Source organism: Urocitellus parryii, chromosome 10, assembly GCF_045843805.1.
Source record: "Urocitellus parryii isolate mUroPar1 chromosome 10, mUroPar1.hap1, whole genome shotgun sequence".
Lineage (NCBI taxonomy): Eukaryota > Metazoa > Chordata > Mammalia > Rodentia > Sciuridae > Urocitellus > Urocitellus parryii.
This window is the reverse complement of record NC_135540.1, coordinates 142,680,417-142,702,709: the sequence shown is the minus strand read 5'-3', so window position 1 is coordinate 142,702,709 and position 22,293 is coordinate 142,680,417. Positions and strand designations below refer to the sequence as shown.

Sequence of the window (22,293 nt, the reverse complement as noted above, 5' to 3'; positions counted from 1 at the left end):
CTGCCAGCTACACCTAGGGCAGCTCATTCCCATGCCGCTCCGGGTAACCACTGTCTCAAGTGGATTGAGGACCCACGATGAGGGTGTCTAAGAGCAGGCCTGTGGCCTGTCCTCTATGCGGGCTCAGGTGCAACTGTGGCCTGGACACTCAGGTGCTCTGTGTTGCAGACAAGGCAGCTGAGTGGAACCTCCTTGCGGCTGCCCCATGTGGGCAGATTGACGTCTTTGACTTTCCTAGATTTTTGCCAGATTTTGTTCTCCTAGCTGACTATAAAGATGGACAGCACCAGAGCATGGGAGATTCCCAAAGACTAGGTCCACGTAAGCTCTGCCATCAGGGCCAAGGTGACCTCCACGTCCTCACGGCCAGCGCCAGAGAGGCGGGGCACGTTTGCAGAGGCTGGAGCTGAAGGAGCACTCCCTGGCCGGGACGTCCTCTCCCTTGCCTCGTGCCCTCTTGCACAGGCTGTGGACCAAGGGACAACCTGAGCCGGCCCGTGGCCATACTGTGATCCAGCAGCTCGAGAAGCAGAGACAGGAGGATCTCAAGTTTGAGGCCAACCTGGGCAGCTTTGAGACCCTGATTCAAAAAATAGGTGTAGTCCAGTGGTAGAGCACCCTGGGTTTCAATCCCCAGGCCCCAAAACAAAATTAAAAGCCAACCAAACAAAACCCCACTGATCGTGATTTGTTACCGCGTGCACTTTGGCCCCGGACTCACCCCGGTGCCTTACCACCGAGACACCTTACCAGCCCCATTCCTTTTCCGGGCCACAGGCATGGCTACCACGCCTGCTCGTGTCTTGTAATTGGGTATTTTTCTCATGAACTGAAGAGTCAGCAGTCCCCGCTCCCACATCCAGTGGCTTCACGATTCCCTGGCATTTGCATCTGTCACTATAAAAACACGTCCAAGCTACGGCCAGCAGGAGCCCTGGCCTGGTGCTGTCGGCCTCCCTGTGGTGGTGCCCTGCTCTGTGTGCTCGCTGTGACTCAGGCAGGCGCTGTGCCCCTCTGCTGCTCGGCATGTTCCCCTGAGAGCGGTTCCCACGCACTCACGCTGACGCTCGCTGCCCTCTCATGGTGTGGCCCCCCAAGGTGGTCTGCACAACCTGCCCTGCGACTCTTCTGTCCAGTCTCCTGGGTGCCATCTGCACTGCTGCTCCAGGCCCTGGAGGCCCATGACCCCTCTCCTGGGTGGGCTTCCTTTTAGTGGGTCCCCAAAACTTGTCTTTCAGGGAGCACTTCCCGAGCAGCGAACCAAGACATGGTACGTGGGTCAGTCTGAGATTGCTTGGAAACACAATCTGACTCCTTCTACCCTTAACTGCTGGCCGGGGCACCATTCTGGGCTGCAGTTTGTCCTTGAACCCCTGGGATCACTGTGAGGACGAGTGCCGTCCTGACAGCTGGCCTGGAGCTCTCCCCTCCTGTTATTTGGGAACGGTCTTCGCCTCCACGGCTCTCAAACCCTCAGCTGCGAGTTCATGCTCCCCGGGACCTTGCATTCTGGAGACTTGTTTCCATGGTGACCTGTCAGTCCGACTTCCACCCTCTGGAATCCACTGTGCAGGCCCCGGGGTCCCCGGCTGCCCTCTGGAGCCTCACTCGCCTGTCCTTGGCTCTTCCGGTGTGACACCGTCCCCCTACTCTCTAACCTCGGAGCACCTTATTTTCTCTTCCAGGCATTTGAAAGTTCACCTCCTGGTTTCACGGGTGCACTGACCTGAGAACTCGTCAGTTGGGACTTACCACCTGCCAGTCCCTGTGCACTGTCCTGGCCAATACCCATGCAGGGGGGACCACTGTGTTGGCATCCACTGCTGGAGACACGGTGCCTTCTTCCAGCTCAGCAAATGCTGACGCCTGTCCAGGCTGTCGTGTTTGCAGGCCACCCACCTAGCTCTGGCCACCACGAGCAGGCTGCTGGGTGCCACAGTGGACTGCAGGTCACAGAGAGGGTGGCATTTCATCTTCAAGTGGCCCAGTCTCCAGACTCCTGCTACTATGCACATGGCACCAGAGAGCTGCGTCCAGGCACGTCCAGCCCAGGGCTGTGGTGACCGGAGGACGGCCTCCCCCCAGAAACTGCTGACACCCAGCGCCTCTTCACGCGGTGCTGGCCACGTGGACATGGAAAAGGGCCTGCGTGCTTCCCTGTCAATCTGGAAGACTAAGCTGCAAAGGCCTTTATGTAGGCAGAGTCCCCTCAGATTCAGGCGGTGGACATGTCCATAGTCTCTAGTTCACCACTTTCTCAACATCTCGTGATAAGCAGAGATTTTAAATTCTGATGAGACCCAGTTTCAGTTTTCCCTGGGCTTGGGTTTCCTCCTGGGCTTCTCCGTGCGGCCTGTTGGAGACCCTGCCCAGGGCTCTCGCCCGTGCTCTCACAGAAGTTCCTGTGAATGCGCGTCTCACTATATCAGGACCCTTCTTGCGTGGTTTCTGTGGACGATCAAAGTTAAATTTCCCCTAAGACACGCCCAGCTGCATTCCCCGGGATGTTCGGCCTCAGTCCAGAGCTCCCCCTCTCTCTTCTGCAGTCTAGAGGTGCCACCGGGGCTGCAGACCCTCCAGGACGTCCCATCTATGATCGCCAGCAAGATCACGGGCCACCGTGGACACTGCAGGGGTCAGCGGCAGCTTGGCCTTTCCTGCCAGTCCTCACTGTAGGGCCAGCTGCTTTCTGTTATTTCCAACCAGGAGCCGCCCAGGATCCATGAAAAGCTACTCTGGGGCTTGGCTGGGAGGCGGGACCCAGGTCACTCTTTGAGGGTTGTTCAGGGTTATTTTTGCAGGGTGGCAGAGCAGGGCGGCCAGGAGCACTCCACTGGGCTTGTGTCAAGGCTCCTACGCAAGTGAGTATCGCTTATCCAGGGGCAGCTGGGGCGCGCCCTTGGTCAGATCCTGTTAAAACGCCCTTCTCCCTCCGACACCCGGGGTGGGGGAGGGGTCTGGTATTGACCCCCAGAAGATCCTGGCCTCCTATGGTCAGGCCTCCCCCTGGACTCTCGCCTGAGGCCGGTTGGGACCTGATGGCCTGCAAGACCAGAGCCCGTGTATGCCTGGACAGAGAGCACCTTCAGAGCAAGGACCTCAGTCCTGGTACAGGGAGCTCCCTGGGCTCCTGCTGCCCCTGCCTCCAACAGTCCCCACTGCCCCAGATGTGAATCGTCTGCTGTGGCAAATGGCTTCTCCAGTGGGAGTCGGTCCCCGTGACCCGCCCAGCACGGACCCTTCCCGCACAGCCTCTGAGGCTGGTGGCCTCCCAGTGTCGACCCCGGGTCCTCCCTCCTCGGTGCGCACCACAGCCCCTGGAGGAGATTCTCAATTTCAAAGGTGATCTTTTTTTGACCCATGTGGCCTTTTCAGTTTCTAAAGGTGTCCGTCATTTGGCTTCAGATTTCCTGAACTGCACAGTGGCCCAACGGTGTGACCTATGCGGCTCACCTCTGCAGCAGCTGTGCTTACTTTGAGGGTCACCGGCAGGGGCGTGACCAGCGCTCAGAGCTCCATGTGCACAGGTGGACGCTCCTCTGCTGGGTGTGTCCCTGGGGCATCGGCCTCCACATCCTGACCGAGGGGCCACGTTTCCATTGGAGACCCATAGGCAAGGAGAGCAGAGCCAGCCCCAGGCAAGGAAAAGGGGTCAGGAGACTGACCCCAGTGTCCTCTGGCTCCTCCACGTCCCTGTCAGGCCATGCACCCCGACATCCTGGACTGCGAACCCCACGAGGGCCAGTCTCTGCACATGGGGCATTGGTTGGGTACCTGAGTATGTGGCTGGCTCTGAGTGTGACAGGCAGATGTGGAGACCCTGCAGACAATCACCTCCTGGCCTCAGATGCTGCCAAGGTCTCTGGGCAGCCTGTTACCCAGCACTTCCTGAGGGGACACACCCAGCTGGCCTGGGCCTGTGGGTGAGCAGACTATGCACTGCCCAGAGCCCGGGGGCTGTGCTCGCTCTGCCCTGCTACCTGTGTGTTCTGGCCTGCAGGCTCGCCCTCTTCTGTTTCTTACTAACCGTGACTAAATGACCCTCCAGAGGGACAGATCTCAACTCTTGAGACCTAGCCACTGCCAGACCCAGCCAGCCTCTTCCAGGCTCAAATACGGGGACCATGCCCCCTGAAGCTGGGTGTGGGGACCTGTCAGTGTCTCCCAAGTCCCCAGGGCTGCAGAGGTGAGAGGAAGAAGGAGCCACCATGGCCACAGGCTCAGGCCCCCCTCCTGGATCCTGGGCTCCTCCTCTGCCATCTGCCTTGGAACCTCCACTCTAAAGGCGAAACCATGCCAGGCATGGGGAGAGAGTGACTGCAGAGACCTGGGGAGCAGAGGCCACCTGGGCCAGAGGAGGAGGAGACCAGGGCCCTGGGAAGTGCTGAAGTAGTGGAGCAATGCTGGCTCTGGCCAGTGCATGGCCACAAACCTTGAGACCAGGCGACGATGAGATGACGGACACACCACACTCTGATTCTCAGGACTCTGTACATGTTTCCAGGGGAAGATTCACAGGGTCTTGATGCAGACCACACCGAGCAGTACTCGAGACCTTTGTCCAACTGGCCGCCGGACTCCAGTCCTCTCCAGTGTGATGATAGCCACCTCTGCTTGAGACACAGGAGGCTACCACCCAGAGGCCAGGCCAGATGTGGGAGGGAGAACGCTGGTTCCACTGGGCCTGTGAAACATCCTCCCTGCCACGGCACCTGGGATCAGCCTGCCATCATCACGGCCAGTCTGTCCATGCAGGCGATGCCACCGCAGCCCCTGGCACCTTCAGCTCTCAGAGCTCGTTGTGCCGTGCCCTCGAGATCCTGCTGGACAGGTCCTGCAGATGCTTCTTTACCTGCAAACAGGGACATGATCAGCTGGACTAGAAGAGCAGGAGTGCCACACCCAGGGCGGCTGCGCACCCCAGGAGCACACTGAAGAGATGCCCGCGCCCTGCCCTCCTGGTCACACACTGTCCAGTTCGTGCCCCCAGGAAGCAGACCTTCCTGACAAGCAGAACAGGACTTCCCAGGGTCCACCTTGTTCTTAAAAGCTTGAGTGGGAGACGCTGTGGTGGGCTGCGTCTGCACGGAGGGTGAGCTCACCCTGGACCCACTGCTACAAGGGCTCTCAGGACCGTCCCCCGCCTCCAGGCCCAGGGCTCTGCACTTCACACAAGAGCCCCGCCTGCTGGCTGTCCCCCGCCACGGCTCAGCATCAGTCTTGGCTGAAGGTCTCCTCTTGGCATCCCCAGCACAACTGACGGCTGTGTGCTGGCATTGAACCCAGGGCCTTGCACACACCAGGCAAGTGCTTACTGCTGAATTACATCCACAACCCACTTAGAGCCAGGGGCTCCCTGAGTTGCCCAGGCTGGCCCTGAACTTGGGATCCTCCTTCCTCAGCCTCTGACACAGGTGTGCGCTGCCAGGCCTGGCTGGTGACAGGCTTTCCTAGCCAAGGCCACACTGCCCTCCGTGGAAGGAAGGGAAGCCAGGACTGCACCTGGCAGGCGAGCCCTCTGCTAACGCCTGCACTCAGATGGCAGCAATGGGCACCGGCGACTGGGCGCCTGGCTCCTCCCCACTTAGGCCCCTCCTCCTGGCACTTCTGCATGACTTAACTTCTCAGGCTTTGCCGATTTTGAGGAGGAAGCACAGCCCTGTGGTTCAGACCCTGCAGGCAGTAAAAGGTCCCCTCCCAGCCTGAGCCCCACTCCCTGTGCAAAGTCTCTCCTGGTTTCGTGGGGCCTGGTGCTGGATCCTCAGTGCCCATACCACCTTGCGTCCCTGCTCACTGAGCTCGCCCAGGGTGTCCCGTGGGAATGGCTCCTGGGGGAGGAAGGTGCCTGCTCTGTGGGTCCACCACCAATGGTCCTCCAGCACCATCCCAGTCTCGCCCCAGTGTGGCGAGATTTGGACAGGACACAGCAGTGGCGGATTTGGGTCGCACCAGCAAGGGCCTGTACTCTGTGGGCCAGGAGGCCAGGCTCCATGCACGTGGGTTCCTGAGGCCTCTCAGGGCAGCTGCCCTGCAGCCATGTGGGGGGTGGCCATGTGGGTAGGGGCAGCCCTGTGTGGGCTGACAGGCACAGGCCAGGCGACACCCACCTTGTAGCCCAGCTCCTGGGTCTTGCCCTGCAGCAGCGCGTGCCTCTCCCTGCTGCGGCTGATGTGCTCGCTGTCGCCGAAGCTCTCCACGTGCTTCAGCTTCTGGTGTGAGACCTCCAGCTGCTTCTGGTAGTGGCTGTGCTTTTCGATTTTGGCCTCAAAGTGCTTGAGCTCCTCCTGGAAGGTTTTGACACTTACTTTTCTCCAATGTAACCCTGGGCACCTGAGGGCCCGTCTCTGGGCAAGGATGGTCTCACTGGGAGCCGGGTCAGCGCAGGAAGTGGCTCAGGCTGCTGTGGCCGGCAGTCATGAAGCAGCATGCTTGAGGGCAGTGTGGGCGGGAGCGGCCACGGTGCCACAGCTAGGGTCTCCAAAGGAGAGGGATGCCCCACCAGAGCCTGATGGCCTCGAGGACCTCGGTGTCAACCTGGGCCTCTGGTCCCCGTCTGCATTTTCTTCACTGCACTGACCCCAGGTCCCATTTGCAGACCGACACCTGGTGCTTGGGCTCTTCCATGGTCGCCTCTGTGTGTGCCTTTCCCTCCCTCCCTGCAGCCCCCGACCCCTCCTGCACCATCTTCCCAGATCCTGGTCACCCTACCCATCTTCAACTGGCCAAGGCCCTCTCCAGTTCTGCAGGGCCCACTGGCCCACTCCTCACGGGTGACCGACCCGACCCTCCCGCGGAGGCTAAGGGCTCTTCCCAGGGCCGCGAGGGCGGGTGTGCATGGCCGCTCTCCCTGCTGGCAGTCGTCCCCCTCTGGGCCTAGCCACCCCATCCCAGGTGCACACACGGAACACGTCCTGAACACTCAGACGACACAGAGTCCCGTGGGCCCCCACAATCCCCCAAAGCCCCCTGGTTCAGCACCAGCAGCCCTCCCAAAGGCCTGTCCCCCCCTCGGGTGACCCACCAGCCCGCAGTGAGGAGTTGCTTAGCTTCCCACGGCTCAAAGGAACCAGAGCCCCTTACTTGGTGAGCAGCCTCTTACTGTCTCCTCTCTGGACACCTCGCCCCATCCACCTCCCACAGCCCCTGTCCCATTGGATACACCGGCCACTTCCCCTCTCAGTGCCCCAGTGGTCCTCTCCTCACAGCATGGCCAGCCAGGCAGACCACCCAGGCACAGACATGGCTCATCCTCGGCCATGGGGCCGCTCTGGCTTGAGAGGCATGTTCATGTGCACACAGCCCCACCTGGCCACCAACCAGGACTCAGGGCTGCAGAAGTCAGCAGGGGACGAGGGCCAGAGGGAGCAGGTGGGGACAGACACACAAGTATGCCCTACACCAGAGCTGGACAGGAACTCAGGCGGGCACACAGCGGGGCAGACAGCAGGGCCTCCTTACCCGGAATGACTCCAGCTCTTTTTCCGTGAAGTTGGCAGACTGGGCCAGGTCCCACAGATCGATCACCCGGGGCTCCTCAAACTCTGCAAAAGAGCAGGAGCCACCTGTCTTAGGGGCAGTGTGGCTGGGCCCACAGAGCCTGCTCTGCCCCAGGATAGGGTGTGCACATGTGTATGTGACTGCCTGGTGTCAGCGCACAGCTAAGGCTTGGACACAACCACACGTAAGCCTGGGTACACTCAGAGCATTCCTGAGGTGCTCTGGGCACCTGGTCTGTCACTCAAAGGACTGGCTGTGATGTGGTCCCTGGTGAAGGGTGCTTCTCCTGGGCTTAGACCTGGGCTGCCCTGTCCATGACTGGAACCACCAGCTGCTCCTGGATGCCTCTCAGAGGCAGTGTGGGTTGGGGGCTGTACAGAAGTTACTCGGCATTGGTCAGGGCTGTCCATCAGAGACAGGTCCAGAGTGGGGGTTGGGTTGTTCACCTTTTTGCTCCTAAGCAGACCAGGTGGCTCCTGACCTTGCTGGGCCCACGTGGGGATACAGTGAAGCTGTCCAGCATGGGTCACCAGCCTCTGCTCACCTGGCCTGCCTGTGAGCAACATGGTGCCTGCTACTCCTCCTCCCGGCTGACCTTCCTGCCCAGGACCCGAGGGAGCCCTGGCTTGTGGGGAGAGGGCTGGAGGACAAAGTGCAAGGGCAGGAGAAACCAAGGAGCTGCCCGGACGCAGCTGCACGAGGAGACATTTGAGGGGGGCGTGGGGCAGGGGTCAGCATCACCACCCACCATGCCCACTGTGGCCAAGCCCTCTGGCTCCTAATAACCCAGGAATGGCAAATCTGCCAGGTGGTATTATCACTTCCACAGGAGGCTGTGCCCAGGTGGGGGAGAGATGGTGACACTCTTGCACAAGGGCACGCAGGTGGCAGAAGTAGGACAAAACCAAGGGGAGCTGGGCCTGGCCTGTAGGACACATGCGCCCCTGTGCTGGGTGCGCCTCTCGTCTTGAGAGGCCTTGCAGGTGGTGTCCCAGTGAAGCCAAGCCCCTGTCCTGGGGTGGCAGACGGGGTGGGCATGGAGGGAGCACGGGCTGTGCCTTGTGGAGCCTGCCATACTGGCATGGGCCTGAGGCTCAGTGAGCCAGGGTCAAGGTGAACCAGGGTGGCTGACCCACTGCCCCCTGGCCCCAGGCCCAATATGCACCAAGAGCATGCAGGTGGCGGCAGACCCTGACTCAGGAAAGCTCAGACTGATGGTCAACCAATAGCACCGATCCTTTCCAAGACCTGGTCAGCAGAACACTTGGACCAACAGCACTGACCCAATGCTCCGTAGAGCCCTAGATGAGCACACCCAAGGGACAGCCCACTTGTCCCTCGCCCTGAGGGAGAGCTGCCTCTTTTCTTCCCACTCCAATAAATCCCACATCTTTGTATTAGCATTCATTCTTCCTTGTCTGTGGGTTCCATTCTTTGGGTTCGTGAGACAAGAACCCAGAACAAAGAGACTGGTGGAGAGCCGCCAGCCCCCACTAAGAGCTGCCACAAGCCAGCCACCAGGCCTGTTGGGAGGGGCTGTGCCTTGGGGCCACTGCTCCACCACCTGAGTCACCTTCAGGGAAGGGGCTGGCAGGGCAGAGGCACCCATGCTTATGAACAGCTTAGGAAAGTGGACCCTGGACCGGCCCCTCTCTAACAGTCAAGGAGTGCATGTGACAAGGGCCCGAGGTCCCTGGGCCAGTCCCCCAAGCACTGAGAACACAACCTGCCAGATGCACCCTCCACTGCTACAGCCAGCAGCCGTGGACAGGTGCCGGTCGCGTGCGGAGCTTACCGGCCGTGGGGCCGTAGCCCTGGTGGCTGACCTTCCTCAGGCGATCCAGGCCCTGGTTGATGCTGCGCAGCTTGTCCTTCAGCTCACCGTGCTTGCTGTGTAGGACATCGTCCTTGACCTGGCTCCGATCGGAAGGACTGATGACGTTGTCATAAACCTCTGTGGAATCAGAACACAATGCCTGGTCAGGGCCTCCCGAGGGCCTGGCGCTGGGACCACTGTGTTGCCGAAAACCACACCCCTGGGAGAGTTCAAAGGTTCTCTCTTGGAAGCATCTGCTCCTCAGCTGTCTCTGGGGACAGTGATGTCAGTTGATGGGCCCTTTCAAACAGCAACACCTGGGTCCATGGTGACTGCAGGTGGACGTCAGTGCACCCAGAGCCCTGGAGGCCACCCAAGACGGCACAGCCCCACCAGCCCTCCAATGTGCTCTTTCTCAGGGTCCCTACTTGGGGGAGTTCTGAGGGCGAAAGGCCTGGCCAGTCAGGAGGCAGCAGCTGCTTGCTTGCTGGGAGAGGAGGCCAGGGTGGCCACAGAGCTGCTGCCAAAGCTTCATCTGAGCGGAGCATTAGTGCTGGGCTGTGGCTCAGGGGTGGAGCGCTTGCCTGGCACATGTGAGGCCCTGGGTTCAATCCTCAGCACAACATATAAATAAAAATAAGGTCCATCAACAACTAATAAAATATTAAACAACAACAACAACAAACCTGTTTCCATTCACAAAACTGGGTGGAAACCTAAGACAAGGGTACTGGGTGGCCCCCAGTACCCTTGTCTTAGGAGCAGTGTGGCGGGGCAGGCGGGCAAGGTACCTTCAGTCCTGCTCAGCGTCTCCAGCAGGACGTTGTACTCAGCCACCTTCTCTTTGTGGTGCAGAAACTCCTTCCACAGCTTGTCCAGCTCTTCACTGGAGAATTTCCCTGAGGTCTTCGCCTAGAGGGAAGGGGACCAGCAGGAAGACCCCTGGTGGGGCGTGCCATCCCTCTGTCCTCCATAAGCCCCCAGACTCTTTGCAAGTGTGTACACCAGGAAAATAAAACCCAAACCAGGGAGAACAGCTGTTGCTGGGCAAGGTCCCTTCTACTTGGTGTGCCCAGACTTGGTGGGGCATGGTGACCATGCTGGCCAGGTGAGGAGAGGAGGACCCTGAGGAGGGTCCCCCACACCTATTCCCTCTCCTGGCTGTGGCTGGTGAACACAGCAAGGTCATCTCCCTGGGGGGCCCAGGGCTGGTCACCTTGCCATTCCATCTGCCTCTTGCCCCCTTCCCTACAACCCAGGACAACAGGCTGGTGCAGAGTTCCAATCCCTGAACCAAATCAGCATGATCCAGACAAGCTGTTCTGAACCAGGGTGGAAGGGGAGCCAAAGCAAGGGAGCACCCTGATATAGGTCAGCCAGACCATCACACCCCAACACCTGGCCCCACCCAGCACCCCACTCTGAGGTCTGCAGCCCAAACAGCATGCCAGGCCAAGCCCAGCAGACCCGCCTTCCTAGACAGCACAGAGAGCCCACTCCCGTGTGGGCACGGACACACACCAGGCTGAGGTGCATTCCCACAGCAGCAGCTCTGCAGGCCAATTAAGGCAGAGGTCGCAGCCATGGGGTGGTGGTAGCTTGGTGGTAGAGCACTTGACTAGCGTGAGAAGCTCTGGGTTCGAGTCCCAGCACCACCATGAATAGATAAATGAAAAGAATGCAGTCACACCGTGTGTTTAACCCATGCAATTTAATAACGCTGCTAAGCACGTTCTTAACATTTCAGCCTAAGAGCTATAAGCCAAAAGAATCGCTTTGTAGAGAGCACAGGCATGTTCCAAAGAGGAAGCAGAGGCTGAGCTGCAGGGAGGTGATGCACAAAGAGCAGCACTGTCCCAAGAAAGCTGCGTTCTCCTGAGAGGCCCCACACAGTGAGTACCGTGCAAGGGACGGGGGCCTTGCAGGGCGACAACTTGAGACCCACCCCCCATGCCCTAACCCTAACATCAGGGCAGGTCTGAGCGGTCATGGAAAAACGGATGGGTACCTTGTGCCACAGCTTTTCCAGCCTGGGGTCCCCCAGCCCGTCGTCCTGGGCGCTGTCACTGAGTGAGTTGCTGTGCACCATCTGGGCCTCCTTCCTCCCATCCAGACCATACCTGGCCAAGATAACTAGAGAGAAGCAGTTTTACTCCACACGGTTCTTTGACCAACAGTCCACCCGTCTCAGAAACTCCAGGGGCAGTGCTGGCCTGCTTTCTCTTCACCCTGGCTGCTGGGTGGCCATGCAAGACGCAGTGGACCAGCACGCATACCAGCCCCCAGTGCTTACAAACACCAGGAGGACAGGCCTGGTTCCTCCCGTGGACACACCCTGCTAATGTCCTCCTGAACGCAAAGGTGGCTTGTGGGAAAACCAGGTGTGGCCTGGATGGGCCACTGGCCACAGGGTCTCAAGGACAGGTAGTACTGTCCCAGTTTGTGACCAACCCCAGTGAGGACAGATAGTCCACTGAGGGGTCAGGCAATGGCCAGGGAGCTTGACAACCCTGATAATGTGCTCACCTACAGGGGAAAGGCAGAACCAGAACTCCTGGCAGATTCTGAGGCAGCTGGGAGGGGAGGCCAGCCAGCATGTCTGCTGCTACCCAGCCCAAGGGACGTACTGGCCTCGTACATCAGTCTTTCTGCCCCATGAGGACACGTACCTCTGGTCACTAGCACACTGTAGGGAAGGCCAGACAGCTGACCCTACTGTGGACAGGCTTGGTGCTCTGGACATGAGGCAAATAGGGCCTGGGGCCTGGTCTCTTGTCCCAGGAAGCAGCTCTCTAGAGCCAGGGCTCTGACCTCTTAGCCTACATGCCAGCACTCAGCCACTACAGCTCTGTGGGCAAGCCCCCACCAGCCAGGCCCCCCTGGAATCCACAGCCCATCCGGTTGGCCCAGCCCATATATGGTCTTTGGAAACTCCCTTCCCCTCTTCTGGGCCCAGAAGAGGGGAAGGGAGTTTTCAAAGACCAGACAGGAGACCACAGGTCTCGATGTATCTGGAAGCTTGGCCGCTGGGGGCCTCCAGCATGCACAGCAGGAGCACTCTGGCGTTACAGTCCAGGAGCCCTGGTCCTCTCAGTGTCAGGCAGCCTACAGACGTCTCACTCCACTGCAGACAGTGGTCAGGAGCTGCCTGGGCGTGGGTGGGTGGGTCTCACTGGGGCACACACTCAGCAAAACTTGTCAAACCCTGTGGTAAGATTTGGATTCCATCACATGCAACTTTTATCTCTAAGAACGACTTTGAAAATTACTTAAGCCAGGCCCAAACTACTTGGCAGGCTGAGGTGGGAGGAACACCTGAGCCTGGAGTTCAGGGCAGCCTGAGCAACACAGGTAGGAGACCCTGCCTTTAAAAATAAAACAAACAAAAATCTTGATTAAGTAAAGGTTGCTCAGCCACCCCAGCCTCAGAAAGCCAGTGCCTACCCTGTCTCCAAGGTCCAGCTGACCGGCCCAGGCCACCACTGCTCCCAGCTCCAGGAAGAGCCCAGCCGCCCCAGGCCTCACACTCCCGACTCCCCTGGACAGCTCTGGCAGCCCAAGCCAGAGAAGAGGGTGGGGTGTGGCTCAGGGCCGAGGGCATAGGAACCACCAGACTCCTGACCACAGGTAAATGGCCAGGGCTATGCTCAGCAACCAGGACTGAGGAGGGTTCTGGATGCTGGGCTCTGCCTCAGGTGGAATCCCAGAATGCTGAGGCTGGAGGAGGCCTCACAGAGCACAGAGCCCGGCCTCTCCTGAGGTGGCCGTGGGCTGTGTGTGGGGTGAACAACAGGTGCAGACAGGACCCATCCCTCTGAGGACAGAGCCCATGTGGGCTTTGCCAAAAGAGCCACTGTCAGTCTAGATGAGGCAGTTCGGTGAGGTACGTCCTTAGGGTGCCCAGGGCAGAGCTGGTGGAGATGGGGTTCCCCAGGGCTCCTACCAGTTGTGCCCATTTCTCATCCCAGTCTCCTGTCTGGACACTGCATGAAACAGTCCCCCTGGGTGTGCTATATGACCATGGCACAGGGAATGGGGAGCAGGTCCACAGACCACACCTGGAAGACAGTGGACCTGTGTGGCCATGAGAGTGGCCAGCATCAGCAAGCACCCACCTCCTGGATAAGACCTCTCCAGGAGTGCTCAGGAGGGTCAGCTTCCAGAGTTCCACTAAGGCTGTTGCCAGGCACCAGAGACCAGTGTCATCCAAGCAGAAAACTCTGCCCTAAATGGGTCATGGGCCTGGACTTTACTAGGCTGGAAGAAGCCACTCCCATGAGGACACCAGCCAGCAGGGAGGGAGACGGTCACTAACCCACCTCCCTGGAGCCCTGGGCTCCTCTATCTCTTGGGCCTGGACTCCTGTGCACCAGGGTAGGGATGGTTCCTCTGGAGGGGAAGGGCTCTGGCAGCTCCAGGGCCCTCCATCCTACACATGCCCAGTTCCCTCTGATGGGGTGGAATTGGGGCAGGAAACTCCATAGCAGGCTCCTGCCCTGCCCAAGAGGATGGCCTCCCCAACATGCTGCATGAAGTGCAGCTGTCCCGACTCATCTCAGGTGTGTCTCCTCTAGCCTGACGGCCCTCTGCCGCTCATGTGGATTTTGTGTTCCTGATACACAATCTGAACTTGGCCTGTAAAATGGGAGAAATGAGGCTGGGCCATGGTGCACCCAGACGTCGTACTGTGGTGAAGCTCTGAAGGCCTGAGCAGGGACAGGGACGGCTGGGGACAGCACTGGCTCTGGAGGCAGAAAACCCCACACAGGATATCCGTCCCTGAGTCTGTTAAGGGGGGACCGGAGTCAGCACCTCAGTGAGGCCTGAGGAGGAACAGTCTCCTGTTGGACTGAGGAGGGGACCTGCATCCCCCTCAGGCTGCCTGGGTGAACCGTGTCCCCAACCTGTTTCCAGGCCATGCAGCTCGGGGCCGTCAGCCGCCGGGGCATCTGTGTGTCTGGAACTCTGATCCTGGTCCTCCTCCAACGTGCCAACAGCACTCAGGGGACAGACAGGCCTGAGACTATGGCCAAGGTGCCCGTGGGGGCGAGCCTGCACGCTGAGGCTGGGCAGCTGCCTCCCCGATTGTAAGAAGAAAGACAAGCACCATTAAGATTGCGAATCAGCTTTGCTTCTTTCTCCCCGTCCTCGTCCAGGCCCTCGATCTTCAGTTTCTTCCAGTTGAGCTCATCTCTCTCTTGAATCTTCAGATCGGCATGGAGCTCCGCCAGCTTCACAGGAGAGAGATGCAGCTGCCCAACAAGAACAGAGCAATGTGTGACCACGGCAGTCACAGCCCGAGGCTGACCTGGGAGAAGGGTGGCAACTAGGACCCCAGACAAGAGGGGACAGAGTTGGGGCCATGGGCAAGAAGTTCTAAAGACAGCTGGCCTTCCACCCAGGCCCGAGCTCTAAAACCCCAGTCCATGGAGAGGTCGCCCCTGATGGCGGCTGCCTAGAGGCTAGGGCTGCTGTGACAGGCACCCTCCCTCCCTCCCCGCTGGTACACGGTGAGTTTCACCAGGGAAACAGGGTACCAATGAGGGGCTGGGCCTGGTAAAGAAATGCATTACCTTTTGCTCATGCTGCACAACTATGAAAAAACAACTGAAAGTGCCACAGAGAAGACTGAATTTACAGAAAATAAAATCTTTATAATTTACAGAAAATAAAATCCAAATAACATATATTTTTTGAGGGTAGTACTGGGGATTGAACCCAGGGCCTCCACAGGCTAGGTGAGTGCTCTACCACTGAGCCACGCCCCCAGTCCTCCAAACAAAATCTAAAAAACCAGAATCAAGCAGAACTATAACTGTCCCAGGACACTGGCCATGTCTGAGACAGAGCCAGGCCACGTGGAATACAGATCCCGAGCACCCGCAGCGGGTATGAACTGGACTCCCTACAGATGCTTAGCCTGTCCTGGGCAACGGGAGGGGGACGGTCAGCAGAGACCCCTGCAAGTCCTCCAAAACAACTGCAACCTCTGATTCTCCCACTTCATTTCCCGAGGCCCTTAATCCCCATCTCTTACATGTATCAGGCTTTCCTGTCAGCCCAGGACACTTCTGAAAGGGAACCCAGATATCTGGAGTGGAAATAATATTAATAATAACCCTCTCATTCACCTGCTGGCAAGCCAACCGTGCAGGTATAACCCACCTGTCCTGCCTGGCAGGTTGCAGCAAGGAAAGGGGCAGGGTCTGGGGGACCCACTCTCCAAGGAATGACTTCTCTGCTGACCCTGAACCCCTTTCTCTGGTGTCTCCAACACCCTCTGAGCTGGCCCTGCCTGTCCAATAATTTCTCCTCTGAACTCTATCAGGTGCCCCTGCAGAAGGCTGGATGCCCATCTGCAGCGTGCCCTTGAGACCCTGGAATGACTTGGCTGCATCTCATCTGTGGGCTCCCAGAGAAGCAGCGACACAGGCCATGGAGGCAGGATGGAGTGGGGACAGACAGGAGAGGAAGCCAGACTCGCCTGTTTTGACAGGCCCAGCCACCATACAGCACAGCCCCCTTGCCTTGTTTCTGATCCGAAGCCCACATTTACTTATTTTTTATTTGTGACACAAAACTCTGGAGCAATAATAGACAGGTCTGTTTCCACCTCTAATTCCCCACACACTGCATCGTCTCCCCTGCTGGGCACATGGCAGCAGGGCAGCGCTACAGGGAGGAGATGCTGCGGGGAGGAGACGGCTGAGGCTCTGTTGTTTTTTTTTTTAAATAAATACTTTTTTAGTTATAGTTGGGCACAATACCTTTATTTTATTTGTTTATTTTTAGGACGAACCCAGCCCCTCGCACATGCTAGGTGAGCCCTCTACTGCTAAGCCACAACCCAGCCCAAGGCTCTGGTTTTGCTCTGCAGGGAGGGCTGGTAGTGCCCTCACGCCAGATCTGCCCTCTCTGGGGCTGTTGGGGAGGGTCCAGGTATTCACCAATGCTGCCTGGTGCCTCGCTGGAGGGCAGAGCTGAGGACCTGGGCCACAACCTTCCTCCAAGGCTCAAGCACGAGCACTCTCACCTGCAAACTGTGGTGGGCTTCGCACCCCCTGCCCACCTTCTCAGGGGTCTGGGAGAGTCAGTGGGCGAACGTGGGAGGGTACACTGTGAGATGCAAAGGCGGAACTGCACAGGGGGGCCACCATCTGCCCCAGAGTCACCCATTCTCTTCTCAGGCCCAAACCTCGGTGTCTAAACCTACCACCCAAATCTCTCAAAAGTCATGACATGCCCACTGTCCTCTGACATATAGCTGCCTACAAACTCAGGGCTGAAGGTACAGTGCCCAGAGCCACAAAATCAGCAGCTGTCAGCTCTACTTGGGAGGGAGACAAGCAGGTCACGCGTAAACACCTGGCTCTCACTTCAGGATTCCTTTCTCTCTTTAAAGTTAGACGTTAACACATCAAGTTTGAAGTACTAGTTAAAGAGAAGTAAATGCAAAAAACAATCCATCAGGGCTGGGGCAGAACACGTGCCTACCATGCATGAGGTCCTGGGTTCAATGCCTAGCACTGCAAAAATAAACAAACACAACAAAAGCAGACTCTGTCAAATATTAAGTCCTGGAGTAAATAACTGATGACCAGGAGACAGAGACAGGGGCAGCCCAGAGCATGGAAAGACAGAACTTGCCCTTCAGACACCACCTCCAATGGCCCCGAGGGTGAGCACAAACCCTAGGGAGCTGCCCAGCTGCCTGTCACTCTCCCTGGAAGCCCCAGTGCCACCCAGGAATCCTCTGTGTGCCTAGGAGCCAGTGGGGCTCTGGAACTTTCCAGACCCTTCTGCTTTCTCAATCCCCTGTCCCCAGAAACCCAGGCCCAGAATGTGTAGTCTCTGGAGTCCATTCAAACCTTGGCCCCTGGGGCCAGGGCTGTGTATTCTGCCAAGCAGAGGTGTGCAGAGCACAGCTCAGGCAGGGAAGGTGGTGTGCCCAGCACCCATGCTGCCAAGATGACCACTCAACTCCCAAAGAGCAGCAGGTGCTGCCCACGTGCTGGCTTGACCACGAGGCAACCTCGCTGCTGCTGGCTAGGCAGTCACTGGCCAAGCAGCAAGCCACTGCAGACAGCTGGCATGCAGCACCCTCTCATGATGCTCAGTCCCTCGACAAAGGGCTTGCTGGCAGGTGGAGGCAGGAAGGCCATGGCCAGTCCTGTGACCACCCTTTCCTCAGAGTCCCTGGAGAAGTGTGACACAGAGCCCTTCCAAGGGCACGAAGAAGGAGGAAATGGAAACATCTGGCAACAGGGATGGCTTCTTGGGTCCTTTGCTTTGCACACCTGACCTTTAAGGACAACACCTACTTTGGTTGTGTCAGAGGTGAAAGATGTTCATCTGTGTCAGAAATAGGAACTCTGAGCTTAAAGACCCATTTCCCAGGCTGAGGGTGACAGTGCACCTTTACTGCAGGGGTGCTACTCAGACCTAGGAAGCCTGCTCCTCAGAAAGAGAAGTGTCTGTGGGCACATGGCAGCTGCCACAGAAGCACCCCTCCCCCACAGCTAAGGACAGCCCTAGGCTGGGAGTTTGGCATCTTGCAACACACTGGGTGTGTCACAACACCACAGGACTCAGCTTGCTTAGGGACATCGGGAAGTGGGGACAGGGTGATTTCAGTCAGGGTACGAAGCTAGGATGGACTGTCTCCCAGGATGGAAACACTCTCTGTATCTTCTCACCTCCACACCCACAGGAGTCTCAGGATGGGTCTGACCTCCTCAAGAAGAGGGTCAGAATGAGGGTGAGGCACATGGCTTTGTCACACTTATTACCTGACCCTCAGATACCATGACATGCTATACAGTGTTGTCTGCTATGACATAATCATATATTTAGAAAGCCAAAAAATGCATAATGCTTTTGTCAAGCAAATAAGAAAGGACAAAATCTTTCTGGTCAGTGAAGGAAGGTCACGAGGCTGAGAACGCTGGTCCCCCATGCTCCATCTGATTCTGCCACAGAATACAAAGAGACCCCAATTCAAAAAGGGCCTTGCAGCACCCCTCACTCCCACCTACAGCAGTGGGTAGGTGGTGGGTGAGAAGTGATGTGAGCTACGCTCACATTAACACCCTCTTCAAGCTGACCACAGACTCACCTGCCTTGTCCACCCCAGGATCCAGTGCTCTTAGTAGTAGGAGTAGAAGCATTAAGCCCACCTTGGACCCAAGGCTGCAGGGGCCTGAGCAGAACACTCCTTCTGGCTGCCCTGAGGCGACTCAGTACCTGGCCACAGCTCCTACCACCACCCTTCCATGTCTAGAAGGAAAACCAGCAAGAGTCAGTGTGTCCTCAACTACTAGGCTCTATGGAAGTGGGAAGACACACAAGATGCCCTAACACAGAAGTCCACCCTGGAAGAACTTCCCATTCGGTTCAGTGGAAAAGGTTTGCACACATGACTGCAGAATTTCAGGGCTAGAGGGATCAGAAAGGTCATGTAGTCCAAGGCCTGCACAGGGCCAACGGGAGCTGGCACCCAGCAGTGACCACAGAAGACAGTGGAGAATAGACTGGCCTGATACCAAAGCAAATCAGGTGTGAGAGGAGCACAGGAGAACCCAGAGATGGTGACCTGCCAGAGGTCTAAGAAAGGCACCCAGGCTGACAGATGCAGAGGCTGGCCTGGGGCATGTTTAGATGGGCAAGTGGAAGGCCTAGGCCAGCTCCCAAAGCAAGGGGAGCCTTGGGTTCATGGGCACCCAAGTACATTTTCCCAACACTGTCTCCAACTCAGACTAGTGTCTTCTTGGTTCTCTAACCTCACCCTGCGGAGGAAACTCCACCCAGCCAATAGTGGCTGGCTCAGCACACCCATCACAGTGAGCAGCGGGGGGCCAGTGAAAACACATCCTGAGTTCTAGACTTTCCTGGTCCCTGCTGCTCAGATGATCCTGCCACATCCAACCCCACTGTGTCCTTGGCCCATTCCTCCAGGAAACCACTATGCTTCTCTAGCCTACAGTGCTGTCTCCATCTCTATCTCTGTAGGCCAAACACTATACACAGAGGTCCTCTCCAGCAGAACCTCAGGACACTGGCTGGAAATGAAGCTGGGACAGGAGCATCTTGTGAAGGGCTTACAGGGCTATACACACTGGACACAACAGAGTCCCCTGCAGCCAGCCTCCCAATCCTCCCTCACTACTCTTCCTCCACGGCCAGAGAGTCTGCTCTCTTCCAGAATTTATTCTTATCTTGCAAATTATTTACTCAAGAATGCTAAAACTGGACTACTTAAAGGAAGAGCTAATCTGACCTCCTTCTACTTAAAGATGAAGAGACTGAGACCCAGAGGAGTGGGTCTTAGTTTGTAAATAACTATTTTCATACACTTGAGCCCATGCCTAAAAAATGAAATAGCTTTTATGTTAATGTAGAGTGTGGCTGGCCAAGGGTCATTCCAGTTAGGAAGCTGGCTGACCTTGGGATGCCTTTTCTCCTCTAGGTTTTGGTACCTTTATCTCCAAAATGAAGAGATCAGATCAGATACCTGTTAACTTCCAGTTTAGCATTCCCTGGGCCTTTTGTTTCAAGAATTCTAAGCTGACCTACCCTCCACCTCTTTGTATCCCTCACCCAAATTAACCAGCACCAGCCTGCTCCTGGGATTTCTGCTGTTCATGGAAACGTCAGTGTCCAACCTCACCTGTTTTAATTCTTTATCTCCATAAAGGGAGAGGTAGTGTGGGACAAATGGCAAAGGCCTGCAAAAGGCCAAAAGCTAGCTCTGCCTCACTCGGGATAACTAGCTCGCTGGGCAGAGGAGGCTGGCGCGCGTGGACCAAGCTGGTGGGTACCCTTGGGGGCGGGCCTCCAGCTGCTCTAAAGGCGGCGCAGCTCCACCCAAGGTCTCCCAGGACTTCTGCAAGTCCCGCTGCCTCAGGGTCCCCTTCCTACGGCAGGTGAGGTGGAGGTGCCCACCTGACCTCGGGGAGGCAGAGCTTCCGGGCCGCAGGAACCCGGCCAGGGCTGACTGGCACGGCCGCCCCAGCCCACCGTCCCCGGCCCCCGCTCACCCTCCGGGCCTTCTCCCACAGCTGCTTCAGCTTCTCCATGCGGAACTCCTCCCCGGGTTCGCTCTTCGCGGGCGACTCGGGCTCATTCTTCTCCCGCGAGTACTTGCCGCCGTGGGTCGCCGCAGGCCAGGGCCCGAGCAGCAGCAGCAGCGCCAGCAGCAGGGGCAGGGACAGCGGGAGCCCGCACGGCCCAGAGACCCTCTGCCTCCGCGGCGCCATCTTCCTCTGCGGCGCGGTCCCCACCTCGCGCCCGCCCGTCAGGACTCCCAGGCCCCGCCCACCTCCCGCGCGGCCTCTTGGGAGTGAGCTGATTGGGCGACGCGCGGGCGTTTCCTAGCAACCTGCCGCGGGCGGGGGCGGAGCCTGGAGGGCTGGGGGTCCTCTGCCGCTGCCCGCCCGAGCGCAGGAGAGTCCGCGGCCCCTCCGGTGCGGCAGGTTCTGACCGCGTGCTGGTCCCCGCCGGGCCTGGGCGTAGCTCTCTCGCCCTGGGACCCCAGGGGTCGCTCCTCGCCGAGCGGAAGGGCGCGTGGCAGCCAGGCCCCGGGGTGGGGGGGGGGGAGGGTGGCACCTGCCGCAGCGCTGCCTCCCTCAGCCTAGTCCCCCTGCCAGGTGTGCGTGACCTGGCCGCTGTCCCCACCTGCCACATTTCAGTGGATCCACCGACTGAACGTCGGGGCTTGGCGGTGCCCTGGGGCAGAGTGGGAGCCAGAGGGAAGGAGGGAGCCACAGATGCGGAGGCCAGGGGGCTGAGGGTCTAGTAGAGCCTGGGTGCCGAGAGAGCCCACAGTGAGGACGTCCTGACGGTCTCAGGTCCAAGGGGCACTGAGGCAAAGCGAGGGTGGGCGTCTGCAGGGGAAAGCTGCGTCCTATACTTTTCCAGGAAGGGCTGCCCTGTCTTGAGAGCCATCGTGTTGATTTGTCCAGCTGTTTGTTTGTCCCAGGAAGGAGGAGGCTCGGCCTTCCTCTCCGGGAGCCAGCAGCTAGCCCGCTGTTCCGCTGTTAATACCCACTTTAGGGTTAGGTCAGACTGACCACGGTATCAGTGTAGACCCTGTGAGAACGGATGTTCACTTTGACCCTGGTTCAGGTCTGAAGGACAGGCGCTCCTCACCAGCTGCAGCTGGGCTCTGGTGGGTGCTTCTGGGAGCCAGGCACCCCCCAACCCCCCCCACCCCCGTCTTCAACACGGCGTCCAGGGCTCCGTCTTCGACACACTGTCTGGGATCCCAACTTGGACACAACATCCCAGGCTCCTGCTGGCCACTGAGGAACCCCAGGGGAGGTGGAAAATAGGCCAGCTCTGTCTGCTCAGAGGGCCGCACCTGATGCAGCAGGGTCTGGCAGTGTTGTCTAGCTGTTCTCCCAAGTGGGAGCCATATGGGTGTGTGGACACTGGCTGGTTTTGTTTGTTTGTTTGTTTAGACTGCCTGTCTGAAGATGTAGGTACCATGCAGGTAGCTTCCCATCAGCTTTTTAAACCCCTCACTCTGTGTCTTGAGCAGTCAGCTAAGGGTTCTTAAACTCTTAAGGGAAGCTCCTCATGTGAAAGAGAAAGAGAAATGGAAACAGACAACAGCAAAAAAGCAACTGGGTGAAAACAAACCATGTAGGTAGGGCCTGGGGGGTGTAGCTTGGTGGTAAAGGGTTTGCCTTACAGGTCCTGAGATGGACCCCCAGCACCACAAACAACAAAACCAAGACCAAACAAAGGGAAAAACACACACAGGAAAAAGAAATTGGGAAAAATGACCATCACTATTATCCTCACAGAGACCCATGGAACATACACACACACAGAAAATATATGTATAAAATGTATAATGTCATGTATAATATATGAGAATAATATATGTAGGTCAGAGAACAGTGAGTTTTGGAAACCAAAAGCCAAATAGAATGATAGGAAGATTTTGAAGAAAATGCTGATTAAGTGGATTGAAATCA

At 57.9% G+C, this 22,293-nt stretch overlaps 2 protein-coding genes across 3 annotated transcripts in view; one reads left to right on the top strand and one right to left on the bottom strand.

The window, feature by feature from the left end:
* Window positions 1-15,656, top strand: part of Dok7 (docking protein 7) — a 47,289-nt gene extending 31,633 nt beyond the window's left edge. Inside the window, exon 11 of one of the 2 annotated variants that reach the window (XM_077803486.1) lies at window positions 15,642-15,656. The gene's annotated coding sequence lies outside the window, so the exon portion shown is untranslated. Of the gene's footprint in view, window positions 1-1,685; window positions 2,447-15,641 lie in introns of those variants that run through there. The other variant, XM_077803485.1, reaches the window with a different exon arrangement.
* On the bottom strand, window positions 4,456-20,621 carry Lrpap1 (LDL receptor related protein associated protein 1). The gene is made up of 8 exons (XM_026395328.2): window positions 20,350-20,621; window positions 14,421-14,565; window positions 11,322-11,446; window positions 10,105-10,225; window positions 9,293-9,451; window positions 7,459-7,541; window positions 6,108-6,284; window positions 4,456-4,852 (listed from the first exon to the last, which is right to left on the bottom strand). The coding sequence occupies exons 1-8, from the start codon at window positions 20,566-20,568 to the stop codon at window positions 4,790-4,792; spliced, it is 1,092 nt and encodes a 363-aa protein (XP_026251113.2). The 5' UTR covers window positions 20,569-20,621; the 3' UTR covers window positions 4,456-4,789.
* Between the last annotated feature and the right edge of the window lie 1,672 nt (window positions 20,622-22,293).